At 51.8% G+C, this 19,130-nt stretch overlaps 1 protein-coding gene across 8 annotated transcripts in view; it reads left to right on the top strand.

Annotated features, from left to right (window-relative positions):
• EHMT1 (euchromatic histone lysine methyltransferase 1) overlaps positions 1-19,130 on the top strand; it is a 137,154-nt gene that overhangs the window by 109,648 nt on the left and 8,376 nt on the right. For all 8 annotated transcript variants that reach the window (XM_027615859.1, XM_027615860.1, XM_027615864.1 and 5 more), the window contains 9 exons: positions 5,636-5,737; positions 7,380-7,484; positions 13,197-13,351; positions 14,239-14,406; positions 14,592-14,736; positions 15,376-15,453; positions 16,400-16,515; positions 17,695-17,781; positions 18,236-18,314. In XM_027615859.1, coding sequence (XP_027471660.1) covers positions 5,636-5,737; positions 7,380-7,484; positions 13,197-13,351; positions 14,239-14,406; positions 14,592-14,736; positions 15,376-15,453; positions 16,400-16,515; positions 17,695-17,781; positions 18,236-18,314 — 1,035 coding nt within the window. The remainder of the gene's footprint in view (positions 1-5,635; positions 5,738-7,379; positions 7,485-13,196; positions 13,352-14,238; positions 14,407-14,591; positions 14,737-15,375; positions 15,454-16,399; positions 16,516-17,694; positions 17,782-18,235; positions 18,315-19,130) is intronic.

The raw sequence follows: 19,130 nt of genomic DNA, 5'->3' as shown, positions 1-19,130 counted from the left end.
GGGTTGGAAGACTGAACATTGTTGAAGTGCCTGGACACCCAGGGCGAACCACAGAGTCAGTGCAATCCCTGTCAAAATCCCAATGCCATTTTTTACAGATAGAGAAAAACCAATCCTGAAATTCCCACGGATCTCAGGGACCCTGAACAGCAAAGCAATCTGGCAGAAGAACAGAGCTGGAGGCCTCACGCTTCCTGACTTCCAAACCTACTACAGCAATCAACACGGCGCGGTGCTGACATGAAGACAGACGTACAGACCGTGGGAGAGAAGGGCCCAGAAATGAACCCTCACCGATATAAAATGGTTCTCGGCAGGGTGCCAAGATCATTCAGTGGGAGGAAAGGGCAGTCTTTTTAACAAATGGTGCCGGGAAAATTGGATCTCCACGTGTCAAAGAATTCAGTTGGGCCCTTCCTTTACAGCGTATTTATTTACTCAAAATGGATCAAAGACCTAAACGTAACAGCTAAAAACGTAAGTCTCTTAGAAGAAAAGATAAGAGTAAAATCCTCATGACCTTCATTGGATCTGACAGTGATGTCTTGGATGTAAGGACCAATAGCACAGATAATAAAATAAACTTAATCAAAAATAAAAACTTTAATGTGTCAGAGGACACTAAAAGTGTGAAGAGACAACCCACGGAATGGGAGAAATAGTCATAAATCCTGATGGGGGATTCCTATCCAAAATATATAAAGAACTCCTACCACTCAATAACACAAATCCAACCCGATTCAAAAGTGGGCAAAGACTTTGAATAGAAATTTCTCCAGAGAAGATCTATAAATGGCCAATTAGCACATGAAAAGATGCTCAATATCACCAGTCATCAGGGAAATGCAAATCAAAACCCCAGTGAAATGTCACCTCCCCTTGGGGCAACAGTTATCTCAAAATGGAAAGTAAGTGCTAACAAGGATGTAGAGAAATTGGAACCCTCATGCATTGCTGGGGGGAATGTGAAATGATGCAGCTTCTGTGGAAAAGAGTTTGGTGGTTCCTCAAAAAGTTAAACATAGAACTACCATGTGATCCAGCAGTTCCAATCCTGGGTATTTACCCAGAGGAACTGAAGGCAGGGGCATGAATGGGTATTTGCACTCCCATGTTCTCAGCAGCCTTGTCCACAAAGCAGGAAGGTGGAAACAGCCCAAGTGTCCACCCACGGAAGGACAGATTAGCAAAAAATGGTCTGTGCGCATTATGGGGCATCACTCAGCCTTAAACAAGAAGGAAGACCCAGCACAGGTAAAGTGCTGAGTGAGACAAGCCTGTCCCAGAAGGACACATCCTGTAGGATCCACTCGTGTGAGGACTCAGAGTCGTCAAGTTGAGAGACTGCAAGTAGGTTAAATAAAGTTTATGGGGGCTGGGGTGGGGTGGGCATCCCTGCTTAGTGGGCACCGTGTTTCTGGTTAGGGTGAGTGGTGAGGGCTGCACGGCAGTGTGAATGGGGTCACTACCACCAAATTGTACCCTTGAAAATGGCCACAATGGCAAATTTTATGTTATATACATATGTACGCATAAATTACAGTAAAAATATAAAAATGATCTTGTAGTTTCTCACATAAATACACGTTTTCCCAAAAACTTATGCTGTTAATAGTAATTTATCAACTTCCTTTTTTTCCATCAAATTATCACTTTTTCTATTAAACATTGTTTTATAACGTTATTTGAGGTGGCTGCATTGTATTTCATGATGCAGTGGTATCACTTTTAGTCAAATTTGGTTATTGCTTAATATTTTCGTTTACAATTTTTTAAAGATTATTTTCAGAGGGAGAGTGTGAGTATGTGGGCAGGGGGAGGGGTAGAGGGAGAGAATCTTTCAAGCAGACTCCCTGCTGAGTGCAGAACCCGATGTGGGGCTTGATCCCATGACCCCGAGATCATGACCTGAGCCGAAACCAAGAGTTGGACGCCTCATTGAGCCACTCTGGCACCCCTTTTTTCAATTATCATTATACACACTGCTCCAATTAACATTTTTTTAGCTAAGTTTATGCACATTTGATTTCTTTAGGACATATTTCTGGGTGTGGAATTGTTAGATTGAAATATTGAGGGTTTTTATATCTCTTCCTGGAGTATACACCAAGTGTGTCTGAGCACTCACTTCCAGTGGCGACTATGATAGGTTTTTAAAAAAATATTAACAGGAGCGCTTAGGTGGCTCAGTCGGTGAAGCGTCTGCCTTCGGCTCAGGTCATGATCCCGGGGTCCTAGGATTGAGTCCCATGTCAGGCTCTCTGCTCAGCAGCGGGGTCTGCTTCTCCCTCTCCTGTTCCCCCTGCTTGTACCCTCTCTCTCTCTCTCTCTCTCTCTGTCAAATAAATAAATAAAATCTTTAAAAAAAAAAAACCTTTTAAAAAAATATTAACAGTTTGATATACACAAATGGTTATCTGTTTTTTTTACTATTTTATTTAGCTTGTCTTAAAGTGAACACTTTTTGGTACATAGTTATTTATGTGTGGTATGAATATTTTTTCAAGTTTTAGTCTTTTGCTTTATTTTTGGTGTTTATTACAATCTGGAAACCTTTGTTTTATAAATGTCCATAGGTAACTATTATTAATCTTCTCCATTATGACGGGTGGATGAGTCCCACGCATTTACCCCATTCTCTGCCAAGGCATGGATACCCAGCCTTGCCACAGGAGCTCGTGCCCACGCTGAGCACCACTGCAGAGGCAAGAGGTTAGTGTGCAGGGCTTTACAGAAGCACCTGGAACCTGCAGACAAAGGACCGGAGAAGTTTCAGTGGTTTGAGGGGAGCAGACGTCGAAGGGGACGGACGGCTCATGGATGAACTTAGCCGTAGATAGCGTGCAATAGAAGAAAGTGGTCACTGCAACTGAAGACCGCTCATTGAAATTACTCAGTCTGAAAAACAGCTTTTGGACAGTTTCCAACTGATGTGTAATTGGAGTTCCCAGAAACAGGGGAGAAAGAATCTGATAGAAAAAAAAATATTGGAAAAAAAAGTGGTCATAAGCTTCCCAGATTTGGTAAGATAACAATCTGTAGATCCAAGAAACTAAGCCAACCCCAAACTAGATAAATACAAGGAATACCACACCTACACAATGTTGAAAACTGAAAACAAAGAAAATCTTAGAAGCAGCCAAAGAATGACATATGACATGTAGGCAAACAGCATTACAAAAAATCACCAACTTCTCATCTGAAACAATGGGGAAAGAAAACTCAAAAAAATTAACCCAGAAGGCTGCATCCAGTAAAAGTAACCCCCCCCAAATAATTGTGGAATAAAACACTTTCAAGTGAACAAAAACTGGTAGGATTTATTGATACATTTGCCCGAACAGGGGAGGGAACTCTGCGTGAGAGTCTGTCCAGGAATAGTGCCTGGGAAAGACCATTGTTTTCTTTAAATTTCCTAAAAGACAAAAGGCTGTTTAAAGCAGAAATATTTTCACAGGGTGGAGTTCATACCAATTTAGAAGTAAAATGGTCACCAACAGCACTGGGCAGGAGCCACGAATGCAATCCTACTGTTGTCAGGCTGTCTTAATTCTGCTCTGGGAGGCGGTAAACATCAATCCGAGTGGACTGATTAGGGGAATATCATCGCCCCCAGAGGAGGTACAAAGAAAATAATTTAAAAGAAATACAGCTTTAAGGACAGTTTAAAAAAATCTAGTGGAGGAAGTGGAGTACTAAGCAGTATTTGTAGAACTACAGGCACGGAAAGAGGATCGAAGCCCCCACCCCGTCCGTGAGGACACCCCCCCACCCCGTCCGTGAGGACACCCCCACCCCGCCCACAGGGGCAGCATGTGTGAGGACTGAGCACACCACAAGCAGGTGTAATGGTGTTCTGCAGGTGCTCGCGTTAAATGGACAAACAGGTGGGAGGAGAAAGGATGGAGAACACGTATTGTGCAGTAGTAACTTTTAGAAGAGGGAAGATTATTTTTGTGATTCCAGCATAGGGAGAGGTTTCTTCAGGAAGACACAGAGAAGTACAAAAGTGATTGGTAAAGTCAAGTTCATTGGAATTAAGAAACTCTGGTCAACAAGATGTCACAAAGTTCACAAAAGGCAGGCTACACGCTGCCAGAAGATATTGCAATATACTGGCAAAGGATTAATATACAAAAAATAAGGAAGTCCAACAAACAAAAGAGCTCAAAAGAAAAATGGGCAAAGAATCAACGGGCAGTCCCCGGAAGAGGAAATCTGAGGAACCAGCAAACACAGGGAAGGTGCTCAGCCTTTTGAAAACCACCCTGAGACACCATCGTGTAGCCATTGGATTTGGTGGCGCTCAAAGGTTGGACTGCCCAGAGGAGCCATAGCATGGCCCGTGTCGCTGCCGCTGTGTGGCGGGCCCCTGCCCCGAGGTGGAGATGCCCCTGTTCAGCTCTGGGATGTGTGAACAGGGGGACGTTTTGCGATACTCAGTGCGAAGTCATTCAACTGAGAACACTTGAAAATAAGGCCAGCCTTTACACCAACAATCATACATTTTTGTATTTATCATACAATTAAAATTTTAAACACCAGTAATATGGGGTTTGAGTGTGTGGGTTTTCTTGAGAAAAGCGGGTTACTAACTTCAGGCTTGGTAGGAAATCTGTTTTAACGGTGTGTGTGTGAAAATCTCGGATTACTGCTTAGAGGGTCAGAAAGAGGGAGAAAGAGGGACTGAGGAAACATGGTCAGTACAGACAGGAGCAGGGGGGGAGGCAAAGAGAGACCCTGTAAGGAGAAAACGGTGGAAGTGTGTACACACAGGTCCCTGAGACGCACGCCCAGGAAGAGTCCATCTGTGCAGGATGCAGGCTCTCAGGTTGGCACTGAGCCTGGCCCTGTGAACCAGGGCACACGTGGTCCCCCAGCCCTCCCAGGACCCCCAAGTCTCTCCTGGAGCTTTCTGGGTCTGACTTCCACAGTGGAGGGTGGCTTTTGTTTTGTTTTGAGGTCCTTCAATGCTTGAGGAAGTAGAGCTGAAAGCTAATGGGGAGATGTGCCTGCAGCCACAGGAGGCAAAACACAGGCAGGCAGCCACCCTTACGTGCGTCGGACTGCAGGGCAAGCGTGCCCCCACTCTGGGCCCCTGCTTTTCTCTGCCATTTATTGTTTTTAATTCTGTGGCGTATGGATAATGATTACGGAATTATTAGCACTAGTCTAAAAGCGTGCAACGGCCACCATTGTCTCGTAGAGGTCCCGATGGGTACGGGTGGCCCTCTTGTCATGTGAGGAGTGCTGCAGGTGCCTGGCATAGTCCTTGGGGGCCATGTTGGAACGGAGGGACAGGGCACAGCACCTGGCCATGTCGAGAAGCCTGGGGCATGCTTCGGCCTGTCTGGACCATGGGAAAAAGGAAGGGATGGGTGGTTGACATGATGTACCTGCCAGGTGTGTCATAAAACTTGAAGACTTCTTGCCACCTGAGGCCCCATTGGTGTCTGGAGCCCGGCGGACAGGGCTTGGACCTCAGCCGGACGACCTCTGAAAATAACTCCACCTTTCTCTGCCTGGGTTCCTTCTTCTCGAGGAACCTCACTCATGTGGGGAACAAACGTTCACGTGGTCATGTGCTCAGGGTCGTGCTGTAGGTCATGGGATTTCTCTGGAAACTGTGTTGCAGGATGCAGAGGGCTCCACCTGTCTGCACCTCGCTGCCAAGAAGGGTCACTATGATGTAGTTCAGTATCTGCTTTCAAATGGACAAATGGACGTCAACTGTCAGGTAAAGCCACACCTTCCACTTACTGATACTCACCTGGCTGACTGGTCAGTGACCCCGTTCTCCTTTGTAGCAGTCCTGGCCCTGACCCGTTCTCCGCAGCTCCCCTTGCAAGGCCTTGGAAGGCCTGGCCTCACCCACCCTGGCTGCCGCCTCCCCTGGCTGACCACTGGCCCCTCTAAAAGCCCACACCTGTGACGGCCTCTACCCTGCTGCCTGGCTGGAGACTTCTCCCATGGCGCCTGCCTGAGCTGCCCCAGCCTCCTGGCCTCGGGGCACGTGTCACCACCTGAGTGGGGTCCCTGACCTGTGTGCCAGGTGCCCTCCCTCCTGTGGTACCCCATCTTCCCTTCCAGTGGCTATCAGGGTTCCAGGGCAGGGTCTTTGTGTGGCATGTAGCCCCTGGCACGAGGAGGGGTCCCATGTGCATCTAGCCAGTGACTCGGGAGAGCAAGTGAGCACGCTTCCCTCCCACTCGCTGAGACCCAGACCCCTCCCCTCCCATGTGACTCTGGGCCCTGGAAAGGGTGTCTTGGCTCACAGGCTCTGCCCCATCTTTTAGTCCAGCCGTTGCCTCCAACCCAGCACTCTACAAGCCACCCTGACAGAGACCCTCCCCAGTGGCCCAGAAATACAGCTCCCTGCCTTGTGCCGCCCAGCCCACCTCTTAACTCTCACAGGGTCCGTGGGCTGGACCCTTCCCCTGTTTCATTTTCTGTCTCCCACTTGGTTCCGTTTTGTATGTTTCTTCCCCTGGGCTGGGCTGGGCTGGGCTCTGCTCCCTGAGGCTTGCTTGTTCCTGCTGTGCCCCCAGGGCCCAGGTTGTGCGCACAGCCATCCTACAGGGATGGCCTGACTATATGTCTCCCAGAGAGATGTGGCAGCTGAGGGGCGGGTACAGGAAGCCGCTGGGGAGGTGTTAGGGAGGGTTGAGCTTTCTGCCACCAGACCACGAGTTGGTTAACGTGATACTCATTTCCTGAAGAGTTGCCTTTTTCTGTTTTAAATAAAACTACCCACCACCACTGAGTAAGGAGAGAGGCCTAAGTTTGTGGATGGTAGAAAGCCAACTCGTCAGAACCATGACGGATGCTAATGTGGGGTCGGCCGGGGCAGGTTTTCTTGCTTCCCGTCCTTTAGGAAGAAGTGGGACCTGGGCACAGCCTCCATCAGTCTCTGGGCTTGGATATCTGTCTGTTTGCAGTTGTTAGCAGCTGCCCCTGCTTCATGCTTGGGGTCTGGCTACCCACCATCCGGACTGCTGGTCTGGGAGGGGCGGTCTGGTCAGCATTTCTCGGTCCTTACGTGGTCCAAGCAGGTGCACTCTGGTGTGCCGAGTGTTATCCTGGCCGTGACTGCCCACCAGGCTTCAGAGGGACGAGGTCTCCTGGCAGATCCATCCGTCCCCCTCAGAGCAGAGGTTCTGGCTCCGTCCTGTACTCACTGAGACCCCTGGGGCTACACCCTGAGCCTAGGTTTCCTCATCCACAAAATGGGGACTTGGACTGGTTCCTGTCTCGTGGAGTTGTCTTACAGGTCCCGAGTGAGATTGTGCTTCATGTTACTTGTCTGTAGAGCTGTAATGGATTTTGTTTTTTTTTTTCTTGTGTGTGTTGTGGTTTTTTTTTTTTTTTTTTGAAATTAGGATGACGGCGGCTGGACGCCCATGATTTGGGCCACTGAGTATAAGCATGTGGAGCTCGTGAAGCTGCTGCTGTCCAAGGGCTCCGACATCAACATCCGGGATAATGTGAGTCTCTGGCTGTCGCTGGTCCTGAACACCTCTCAGGGCAGCGGGTCCTGGAGGAGGACAGAGGGACCAGGGTGTACAGAGCTGGCAGCTGAAGGTTCTTGTTCTTGGAAGCCTGCCTGTGGCTCTGCCCTTTTTTCCCAGGTTTCCAGTGGCCCCTGGACCCACTGTGGTTTCCTGGGACTGTTTTGTGTGTTGGCCAATTGCTAGGTGGAGATTGAGGGGCAGAGGTTCCTGAGGCCTGCCCTGTGGATAGTGCCTGCCTTTTCAGAGGCGAACCTGGACTGGGACTGCATCACTGACTCCCATGTCTATGATTAGGACCACGGAGCCCAGGGCACACCCCACACCTGGGCAGGCGGCCTGTGAGCACTAACTTGTACTCTGTTGCTGTCCAGGAAGGAAAGAAAGGGAGCCACCGTGTGCTCAGGCCATGAGAGCTAAGGTGTTTGTGTTGATGGCTAGTTTTGTGGGACATAATTGTTTTCAGAAAACAGGGTTATGGGGCCGAGGTCGGAAAACTCGCCAGTCCCTCTGGGAGTAATGCTCCAGCCCGTATATCAGATAGGAGGTGATTCTAGTTAATTTATATATTATAACTTTTTTAAAGATTTTATCTATTTATTTGAGAGAGAGAGAGACCGAGATAGTGACAGAGATCACGAGCAAGTGGGGATGCAGAGGGAGAAGCAGGCTTCCTGCCAAGCAGGGAGCCCAGTGCGGGGCTCCATCCCAGGACCCTGGGATCATGACCTGAGCTGAAGGTAGACGCTTAACTGACTGAACCACCCAGGCACCCCTCTGGTTAATTTAAAAGGGTGTTTCTGGAAAGTTCTTTGGGGACCCACTCAGGAACAAGGCAGAGGGACAGGGGTCCCAGGGCAGACAGACACAGTGCCCTGCAGAGCTGTTTCGGCTGTTACAGAGAGTCACCAAAAGCCATAAATGGAAAATGTAGCACAGACTCATTAAATTGATAATGAAATATGAAAGCAGTTAACAGTAAGACATGATTTCTCCAAGCAAGCACACCATTCAGTAGGGTGTGAGTCAGCATGGAGCCCGAGTGCCCAAGGTAGGGAGCCAGGTGGTGTTGGTGGTGTCTTTTGGTTCTGAGCCCTGAGCGGGACAGGGCTCTCCAGATCCCCGCTTAAAGAAGGGGTGGGAGCAGTGAGCACCGCCTGGTCATTCATTGTGGCTGCTTGGCACTGGGACCCTTCCCCACGTCTGTGAGCAGGTCCTGCCCTGCCCTGAAACCAGGAGCGTCAGCACAGAGGCCAGCATCTGGGCCTGCAGCAACGTGGCTCAGCTGTGGGGTGTTTCTGTGAATGTCCTCAGAGCTGGGGTCAGTACAGTGGCGCTGCCTGCGGGGACCCGGGGTCTGGGAGCCGCACGGCAGTTTGGATGAGGGTAGCGAGAAGGGGTGTGATTGGGTCCAGCGTGGCTGCAGCAGAGGGCAGTCAGACTCTGCCCTGTGGACGCTTCGTGGCACATCGTGAGCAGCCCCCTTCAAGCATGGAGTGCTTGGAGCAGCTGCAGATGTGTGTCCTCGCTGGGCAGGGTATCAAGAGCGTGTGGGTGCAGGGCAGCAGACGGCCTCACAGCGTCCATGTAGGTGTCAGCGCTTGTGCTGGTGGTGGTCCTCGGGAAGCAGGAGGGTGGACCAGACTGCGTGTTTGTTGTTCATGTGACAAAGCAGCGCTATTATTGCACCCTAACAGTTTTATGGATGTGTAAATGGTGCACCAGTTAGGGTGTCCAGTTGGATGAGAGTTAACCCCAGAAACCGTCACTACAGTCAGGACAGTGCACGACACTCCCAGAAGTTTCCTCCTGCCTCTTCATAGCCAGCCACCGTCTGCTTCACTTTCTGTCACTGAGTTTGTGAGTTCACCTTTCCGTAGGCGGATCCGTGCAGTGTGATTGTTGCTCAGGCAACATCAGCCTGGGGGTCAGTGTTCCATTGTGCGGACAGGTCAGCTCAGGTGTCCTTCACTGGGTCGCGGACGTGGGGGTTTTCTGGGTTCTGGCTGTCACACATAGAGCTGCTGTGGACATGCACGCATGTGTATTTGCGTGGACCCCTGCTGTCATTTCTCTCCCATAAAACCTGGGTCACCTGTTGAAGGAGCTGCCGAGCTTCCAGAGTGCCTGTGCCTGAGAGGCTGTGCCTCCCCAGCACTTACTGTGGTTAGTTTGTGTCCTTTGGGGGGGTGGTGAGGGCGGTCCTTTCAGATCTTTTGCTCATTTTTTATTGGATCATTTATTTTCTTATTCTTCAGTTTTAAGAGTTGCTGTACATTCTGCATACAAGTGCTCTTTATCAGATGTTTTCCAAACCTTAGCAACTGTTTTTGAGAAGCAGATGCTTTTTAATTTTGGTAAAGTCTAGTTTATTAATTATATTCTATTTATGGATCATATGTTTGGTGTTCTCTTTAAGAAATCATTGCCTGACCCAAGATCCCAAAGACTTTCTTCCGTGTTTTCTTATAGTAGTTTGTTTTGCATTAGGATGTCCAGCTGTCCGGGCACCCTTTCCCTTCTCCATAGACTTGACTTTGCCCCTTTGTCCACATGCGTGTGGCTCCGTCCCTCGGCTCTGTCTTCCGTGCCATTTGCCCACACGTGTCTGTCCTTATGCCAGCGCCATGCTTTTTCAATTAAGAGAAAATGCTGTGTTACATACACAGAGGGTGTCCCGTTTCTCCCAAACCTCATGCTGTTGCTCTCAGATGCTGTACCAGCACTGCAATAGGTTGTTACTTTGTTTCAACAATTGGTGATCTTTTGGAAACACTGTAGTGACGAAAGTCTCAGGAATCAGCCCGGGCTGATACCACTTCCTTTGCTACTTAGGTCCTTCATTCCAGGGTCGTTTCTCCTCTACACGTCTGACTTTGTTTATTGTGTCCTGGGGTGCTGTTCTGCCCATGACAGGTGCTTGCAGCTTTTCCTGTCTGCAGACTCCATATCTTGGCTTCACTTTGGGAGATGTTTTGCTGGGTGTGGACTTTGGTCGACAGCTTCTTTCAGTACTTTGTACACACAGCCTCTCTGCGTCCTCACCGAGGAGTTTCCCCATGGGGAATTCTCGTTGGTGTCTTGTCCTTATTTCCAGATAGAGTGCATCTGCGTTCTTTTGGCTGCTTTTAGGATTTTCTCTTTATCACTAGATTTTAGCGGTTGATTATGATGCGCCTTGTGTTACTTGTGTGTGTGTTGCATGTGTGAGGTCAGGAAGGTTTGTGAAGCTTGTGTCAGCGAGGTCCTCATTCCTTCCAGAGCTCTTCCTGCCTGCCTCCGCTTCACAAGGGTCCCTGTTCTGTGACTATCAGCTGGCTTGAAGTTGTTCCCAGCTCGCTGATGCTCTTTTCATTTTCCTCAATTATTTTTTTCACTGTGGATTGCAGTTTATCTGGTTTTAAAGCTGTTTTGCTGGTTTTATTGCACTTTTGCTGTGTCTTCAAGCTCAGTAATTTTTTCTTTACAACCTATTATGCTGTTAATCTCACCCAGTGTGTTTCTGTCAGACATTGTACTTGTCAGCTCCAAAAGTTTTGTTTGTAACCTTAGGTTGCATGCCAGACATTGTGAAATTTACCTTGCTGTGAATTTCTGTATTCCTGGAAGGGTCTTGAGCCTTGTTCTGGGTGCAGCAAAGTTACTTGGAAATAGTCTGCTTTGGGTTTTGCTTCCTAGGTTTGTTACATGGGTTCAAGCAGGCCTTAGTGCTGGTCATCTCTCTTGTGTGGGTCCTAGCGCTGAGCCCTCTGTGCCTCGGCTTTGGGGTGTGTCCTCCTGGAGCTCCAAGGTGATAATGTCCAGATCTCCAGAGGCCTCTTTCCCAGCCCCACATTCTGCTGTCTTGGCCACCGGCTCTCAGTTCCTGTCTCGGGGCTTCTGGTCCCCTCCCTGCTCCGAGGCCTGGATCTCAGGACAGTGAGCAGGCGGACCCAGGCCCTCTTACTTGTTTCTGCTCTCAGGGATATAGTACTACATCGCCTGATGTCCAGTGTCCTGAAAACCATTATTTCACACGTTTTGACTATTTGGTTCTTTCAGGCAGGAAGGTAAATGCAGATCGTCCCTCTGGCCCAGCCCAGCCTCTGCCAGAACCAAAGTGCCGTCTGTCACTTCAGATGTGTGGGTCAGGCCTGTTGTAATATAGCAGGCAGACCTCACCTAGTCTGGGACTGCACATTCCTATGCTAAGAGGAGCCTAGGTGGACTGGGACAGTCTCAGCCTGTACTCAGCCTGTAATTCTGATTATAAAATCATAATCCTTCTCGTGAAGGACTGAGAAAAGAGGCCCCTAAGGAAACCACATTTTGTTCTGGAGCTTGCAAATGTTTGGACAACGGAAAGATGAGAGGGTAGAAGGAGTCTTGGGACAACGTCCAGGAAAGGAAGCCCCAGGCAAATCCAGGCTTTTCAGAAAACACTAAGGCTGACAGAAGAGTCTGCGGTGAAGCCTGTGCTTGGGGCTAGCTGCTGTTTGCTAACAGGGAGGACCACGCAGTTTGACTTTTCTCTTTCCTCCAGTTCATTGAGCTGGAAGCATTGGATGCTCTCCGAGTGTGGGACTGGGAGGCAGATTATATGCGGAGCACCGGAGCGTTACAGGGGGTTCCCTGGTGGGAGGAGGGCAGGACCGAGGCAGGCAGTGTCATGTAGCTGGCCCATCAGTCCCACGGGGGCTGACATGGGGCGGAGCGGGGGCATGCACTGTGCGGGGCTCTGCCTCGGTACCGCCGAGGCCCCTGCGGTGGTGCCGAGTGGACAGCCAGGCTTGACTTTGGCTCCTGTGAGATATTGGGGGTTCTTGAGGGGTGGGGCCCCCTGAGTGGTGCACCCACTCTGCCAGGAGGCCAGTCAGTGTTTAAGCCACTCTGAGGGGTTAAGCCCTGAGACCAAGTCAGAAAAAGAAAAGGACTGAAACATTCACTGCCTTGTGTTCTGGAGGAAGACAGGAACAAACTAAAGGTTTGGTAAAGAAAGGGCTGAGTAGGTCATGACCGTGAGCTCGGCCTGCACGGTGGTCCGTGCCACGCCACCTGCAGTGAGCACAGGGCAGTCAGCCCGGGAGGGGTCAGAGTGACTTTCTCGTTTGTCCCCAGTGTGGTAGGTTAGCTGTTGTGTCACTATTCTAATTTAGGCTGATTTCTCACCTGGCAAGGCTGCACGTTGCCCTGTATATATGTGTATTCCTCATCTTCAACACAAGTTTTAAATTTTTATACGTTTTGCGCATTTGTTTTCAGAATTACAGTGTAGCAATCTAATAAACTGTGATTATTGTTAAGTCACGTATAGCTTATTTACAGCACAAATGGTTTTTTCTGATCTTTGATTTAAAGGTTTTATTTTACAGAGGTTTTATGAAGTAAAATTTTAAGGCAGTCGTATTTGCCTACCTTTTATCCTTTTCAAATCTTATACGGATTGTCCTATCCTGTAATTGTACTTCTGTTCCAAAGTGAATATGATTTTAAAAAGTAGATAAAGCAGAGTACTCCCAAATGTTATGTTACTAATGTGTTGTGTTTAGATTGGTCTAATTCCAGATGATTTTTTATTCTATTTTTAAAATATTCAGTACCGTAATTACATTACTTTTATAATGAAAACAAAACAAGAAAGGAAACATCCCCAGCACTCAGCCAGGTCTCTGCTCTCCTTCTGGTGCGCTGCGCCGTCTGTCTGTGCAGGAGGAGAACATCTGCCTGCACTGGGCTGCGTTCTCGGGTTGTGTGGACATAGCCGAGATCCTCCTGGCTGCCAGGTGTGACCTCCATGCCGTGAACGTCCACGGAGACTCGCCCCTGCACATTGCTGCCAGGGAGGACCGCTACGCCTGTGTCCTGTGAGTGGTCCCGCTGCACGCAGCCCCTGCAAGGCTCCCGGGTGCCCCAGGTCCCCCAGGGGAAGGTCCTTCCCCAAGCAGGTGGAGGTGTGAGTCTCCCATTCCACCTGTGAGGTCAGCATGGCTATTTCTGGTTCAGGGAGGATCATTGTGAAAACTCCCCGAATACTTAGATGAGTCTCACCCAGCACCTCCCATCAAGGGGGAGGGGACAGACCCCGTTCAGGAGGGATGAAGATGTTAGTGCTTTCCACTTGCCACTCACACATGTGGGTGGGTGCAGTTGGGGTCCTGGGGAGTTGTCCTCGCTCTGCTCTCATTGGAAGCTCAGGACCCAGTCCTGCCCAGTTGCACAACCTCAGGTCCCCCCATTTCACCTGGAAATGAGGGTATGCCCTGTGTGGGACACACGCCCATTCAGACTGGGGCGGCATGCTCAGCTGAGTGGGTTGTGGTGTGAGGCCCCTGGGTGGGGCTGCGGAGGGGCAGTTCACAGGACCACTGTGCTGCCACTCTCTATCCGGTTCTGACTCGCCTGCAGGGCGCTGACCGTGTACACAGCGTGGTTTGCCCGCCTCATGCTGGCCCTGTTCATCTTTGAGCATGCCTTTGAATGGAAAAGCCAAAAACCCTCAAATACCATCCCTAGTTCTTTACACACGCTTCCTGACAAGAAAGCTGAGGTGACTTTTGACCGTAAATGTGGGAAAGGAGTAATGTGTAGTGTATTCCTGGTGAGTCAGGGCAGATCTTTCTAGAAGCACTTGGTCAGCAGGGTTAATATCAAGATGAATGATGTGTTCCCTTTATTTTTACCTTCTAAAGTCATAAATCTGTCTTTTAAATTAAGGTCTGAATGTTTTGTTGGCTTACATTTTTCCTTTTAGCCTCTTTCTTTCTCGGGATTCAGATGTCACCTTGAAAAACAAGGAGGGAGAGACGCCCCTGCAGTGTGCAAGCCTCAACTCCCAGGTGTGGGACGCGCTGCAGATGAGCCGGGCGCTGCGAGACGCAGCCCCCGACAGGCCTGTCCCGATGGAGAAGACGGTGAGCAGGTGAGAAGACCGTTCTGAGGCAAAGGGTGACAGATGGGGTTTGAAGAGTTTGAAACAAAAGCTTCTGTCCAAGCTGAGGCATCCCCTGGCCTGAGTCCAAAGTGCCTGGCCCAGGGCTCGGCGGCTGCCCTGTTGGGGTGTCACTTGTCACAGCGAAAGGTAATGTCCCCCCTTTCCGGTGGCAGAGACATTGCTCGAGGCTATGAGCGAATCCCCATCCCGTGTGTCAATGCTGTGGACAGCGAGCCGTGCCCCAGCAACTACAAGTATGTTTCTCAGAACTGCGTGACGTCTCCCATGAACATTGACAGAAACATCACCCATTTGCAGGTCAGTGATGGCAGGGTGCGGTGGGCCTCTGGGGCCTGGGTCCACAGGCGTTTCCCTCACGGTGATCGCCTTCCACTAAAGAGTTGAAAGGCAGATAAAGATCCTTCCTGAAAGTGGATCCTGCATCCCGTGTTGGGTCCCCAGCCCCCAGAGCAGTGCCTAGCATCCCCCGGTGAGTGGTGGTTTGGGGGCCACGCAAGTGAGAGGAGCCTGTGCTTTGCCTCGAGTGTCCCAGCATCCGAGCTCCTCTTGCATTGAAGTTGGACGTGTGCCCTCAGGGCAGGACTGTGGCCCTGGGCCTTTCCCTTCCCACGGAGCGGCTGTCCTCAAGTGCCGGCCTCAGGATTTCTTTCACCGCCTCTCGGCCCCACGTCGCTGACCCCCTTGCCTCCTCCCCTTCCCTTTGGGCTCTTCTTCCAGAGCCCCTCATGCAATCTCTGTGTCTTAGTGGCTGGGTGTCCTCTCCCGCTTGCATGCCCTCTTCCTCGGGGGCTGCTCGCCCCTTGGTGTCCTTGAGAATGCAGACGTTTGAACCGGTCACCTCTCTTCCACGCGGGCCTGGCTTTCTGGGAGCACGTGTCAGAATCGTGCGGCGCGGCTGAGAGCGGCCCCCCCACCTGACGAGCTGTCTCCCTGCAGTACTGCGTGTGCATCGACGACTGTTCTTCCAGCAACTGCATGTGTGGCCAGCTCAGTATGCGCTGCTGGTATGACAAGGTGAGCTTGCGGGTGGGGCTTGCCGGGGCGGTGAGCCGGCCTTGGGAAGGAGGGCTGCAGGTGAGCCGCTGTAGAAACGCAGACCGGTCGGAGCCAGCCTCTGTGGCCGCCTGGGCGTGGCTGTCTGTGAGCCCAGCCTGGGGCAGCTGGGGAGACAAGGAGCCGGCTCTGGAAGCCGGTGTCCAAGAGAAGAAGCTTAAATGCCCTTGGTTTTGGGAGTTCAGAGGTTGTCAGTGGGGGCAGGAGCCAGGGTGTTCTGGGGTAGGGACAAGACCACAGCAGATGGTTGTCTCCAGAGTCACCTTGGGAGCAGAGGGGCATGGCACGGGGGGTGTTTGTGGCTGCCAAGCCAGAGGCTGTGGCCCTCACTCTGGTGCTGTGTGCTCTCTGTGAAGCATTGCTACGCTGAAGGTCAGGGGGAGCGAGCATTTTGAGAGAAGTTCTCACTGTACAGAGCAGCCTCTGAAGCCACGGGGACTTCAGACTCAGCTGCGAGGCCCTGCTTTGTCACCCAATGGCTTTGCCGTGTCTGGGTGTAGGATGGGCAAGCAGGTGGCCGGGTCGCTGCCAGAGCTGTGGGCCTGCAGGCTGCAAGGCCGAGAGTGTGGCGCGGCGGTGAGCATGGGCAGTGGTCTGGGGGGCACTGACCCCTTGAAGGACGTGGAGAGGCCTGTGGGCCGGTGGCCTTGGCGAGGCTGGGAGAGTTCCAGGGAGAAGGAGGGAGGCCGACCAGGGCAGACGGATCCTGTAAACCTGTGTACGCTCCTGGTTTGATGCTTCCTGTCCAGAGCACGAATGGGTAACGGGACACTGGTGCCCCCAGTGTGAAGTTTGACCGGAAACCATCGTTTCTATACCCGTTTTAGTTAGTAAAACTGTGTTGGTGTCAGTTTATTTAGCGTGAATGGTGAGCCATGCTCGGTCCTGACTGCACGTCTGTCCCCAGGACGGCCGGCTGCTTCCGGAGTTCAACATGGCGGAGCCGCCCTTGATCTTTGAGTGCAACCACGCCTGTTCCTGCTGGAGAAGCTGCCGGAACCGAGTCGTGCAGAACGGCCTCAGGTGAGCATGGGCTACCAGCCCCTGCCTGAGGGTAGGGTTCTATGCCCTTCAGTGCAGGGTGATGCCAGGGGTCTCTGCTTTCAGAGTGTGAAAATGATCTCAAATTTGTTGGGAAGTTTGCTGTATTTACGTGTATTTCATACAGACAAGGGTGGGATGTGTTGCAGTGCACATGTGTGTTTGCAGTAGAGACGCTGTCTTGTTTGAGCCCTTTGTCCCCTGGTGGTGTTACAAGCTTGTGTAAATAGCACAAGTCCTGCTTCTGAGCAGCTGGAATGTCAGTGAGGCCTGAGTTCATGGACTGGGCTGCCCTGGTTCATGGACTGGGCTGTCCATGAACCAGGGAGGCAAAGGCCAGGAAACAGGCTCTTCACGAACATTGCCTCTGCCTTCGAGTTAACACGTGCACGGCAACTGTTTTAATACTCAAACCATTTCTGAAATATTCTGTGTTGTCTGAGTGTCTCTGCAACAACAGTGTGAACATGCTCTGGTATAAAATGTTTCAGACTGCGTAGACACCTTGGTCTTCGGTCACCTGGGCTGCTTGGTCTGGTGAGGTCTGGCCAGCACCCCTTTCACTGGCCTGGCTCAGACCCCTTCCCCCAGCGTCCCCTGGCCATGAACTTTTCCTCTTGTGCATGTGCTTGAGAATTAGAAGACCTCTTTGGGCCGTCTGAGTTATGAGGGGAAATTCACGCACAACATCAGTCTGGTTTCATGGTATTGAAGGGTTTCTCAGTATCAGCGGTCAGAGAGTGCTTCTGACCAGCCCACATGTCCCTTTCTCCCTGTTGGCAGGACATTCTCTGGGGGGAAGACAGACATGTCCGTCTCCCCCAGGGCCCCTGGACACACAAAGGGGCAGGTGGGTCCCCATGGCTCCGAGCTGGGGAGAGCTCCCCAACCTCTCTGAGGGGCCAGCAGAGTGTCAGCGCCTCGTGCTCTTCGTTGCCCCCCGGGGGCTCGGCCAGACCTGTCCCCGTGTTACAGATGAAGACACAGGCAGTCGGACTAAATTCCGAGGCAGTCTCCCGCTCCCTGAGGGTGGGCTGTGGGCTTCATTGCACCGGAAGCGCTCTCGTGATAGGAAGGCAGTATCTTGCGCTGTTTGCTGCCGTGACTGGCGGTGTAATCCGTACGTGAGCTGAGCATCAGGGAACTTGGCCTGTTTTCCAGGGCAAGGCTGCAGCTCTACCGGACACAGAACATGGGCTGGGGCGTGCGGTCCCTGCAGGATATCCCCCTGGGCACCTTCGTCTGCGAGTAAGTGAGTGCGTGCCGGGGTCACCCCAGGGCTGCTGGCTACCCCTGCCATTTTGGGGACAACACAGCATCATAGGGTGAGGGGCTGCCAGGGCCCTGTCCATGCCTGGGACTCGTGGGTGCCCCTGAAAACCAAGTTCATGTTGTCTCCACCCCTCTGCCCACCTCCCTGGCTTTCTACCTGCACTTAGCCTTTCACCAGGTCATGACTCCTTTAGGATGGTACCATTCAGTGGTTTTCAGGGAGTGTCATTCTGGATCCCTGGTCAGAGAAGGGGTTTCTGTGTCATCATCATCTGGGACCTGAAGTTAAAATCCCAGCTCAGTCACAGGCATATTCTCCAGAACGTTTGGCCAACTTGGGGGGGTGGTGTGGGCTCTGCCATGACTGCCCTGTGGTCAGGGGTGAGGGTCCTGCCGTCTGCTGTTCTCACCTGCACCTTGCCTCCCGCAGGTATGTCGGGGAGCTCATCTCTGACTCGGAAGCTGACGTTCGGGAAGAAGACTCTTACCTCTTTGATCTTGACAACAAGGTAACGCGTTTGGAGGGGTTGGGGCGTAGAGAGCTGGTTGCGGCCGTGCGGCGTGGGAGCGGTAAGGAGGCTCGCCCACAACGGCCCAGTGTCCTCGCCGGCCACACCGGCGTGCTTGTGTGCTCAGGGCTTGCAGGGCGCTTGCAGTCGGGCCACTTACCTGGGGGGTCCCAGGGCTCGTGCAGAGAGGAGCCTGCCTCGCTTGAGGACGTGAAGCCCGGACGCATCCTGCCAGCCCTCTGAACCCCCCAGCTGCTCATCCGGGGTTAGAGCCCACGGCCGTCAGAGGGGCCATGTGCGCACGGTGACGAGCAAACGGGAGCCTCGTGTGTCCCAGCTGCCCTCCTGGTTGTGGGGACAGTGGGTGGGCCCTGGTCTTCACATCAGGACCCGGGTTTCCGGGGGACGTTTGGAAGCTGCCTCACGCTATCCTCACCCTAACCCTGGTGCCCGTGCTGCTCCTAGTTCATGACTCGCCTGGTTAAGAACATCCGGGAGCATGGTCAGGGTGGAAGTGGGGACCCAGGGCTCTCGTCTAACCACAGCCACCAGAGCCCGGAGTAGCTGCCCTTCTCGCCGTGCCCCCCCCACCCCCCAGCCCTGCCCCTGCAGTTGGCTCTCAGAAAGCCACGTTCCAGGGGGAGAAACCTGTGTCCTGGGTGGTCGCAGTGCTCAGGGGCTGCCGCGCCCCTGCCCCCGGGTCCCCTCTGGACCGCCTGCCTGGTCTTCTGTCCATTCATGTTTCTAGAACTGTTTGCCTTTTATGGTTTGTGGCTGTCCTTTACAGGTTCTGGGGTAACTGCTCTTTCGTGACAT

The sequence above is a fragment of the Zalophus californianus genome, chromosome 13 (genome assembly GCF_009762305.2).
Source record: "Zalophus californianus isolate mZalCal1 chromosome 13, mZalCal1.pri.v2, whole genome shotgun sequence".
Lineage (NCBI taxonomy): Eukaryota > Metazoa > Chordata > Mammalia > Carnivora > Otariidae > Zalophus > Zalophus californianus.
Note: the sequence above shows the minus strand (reverse complement) of the source record. Positions and strands in the feature narration are given on the sequence as shown.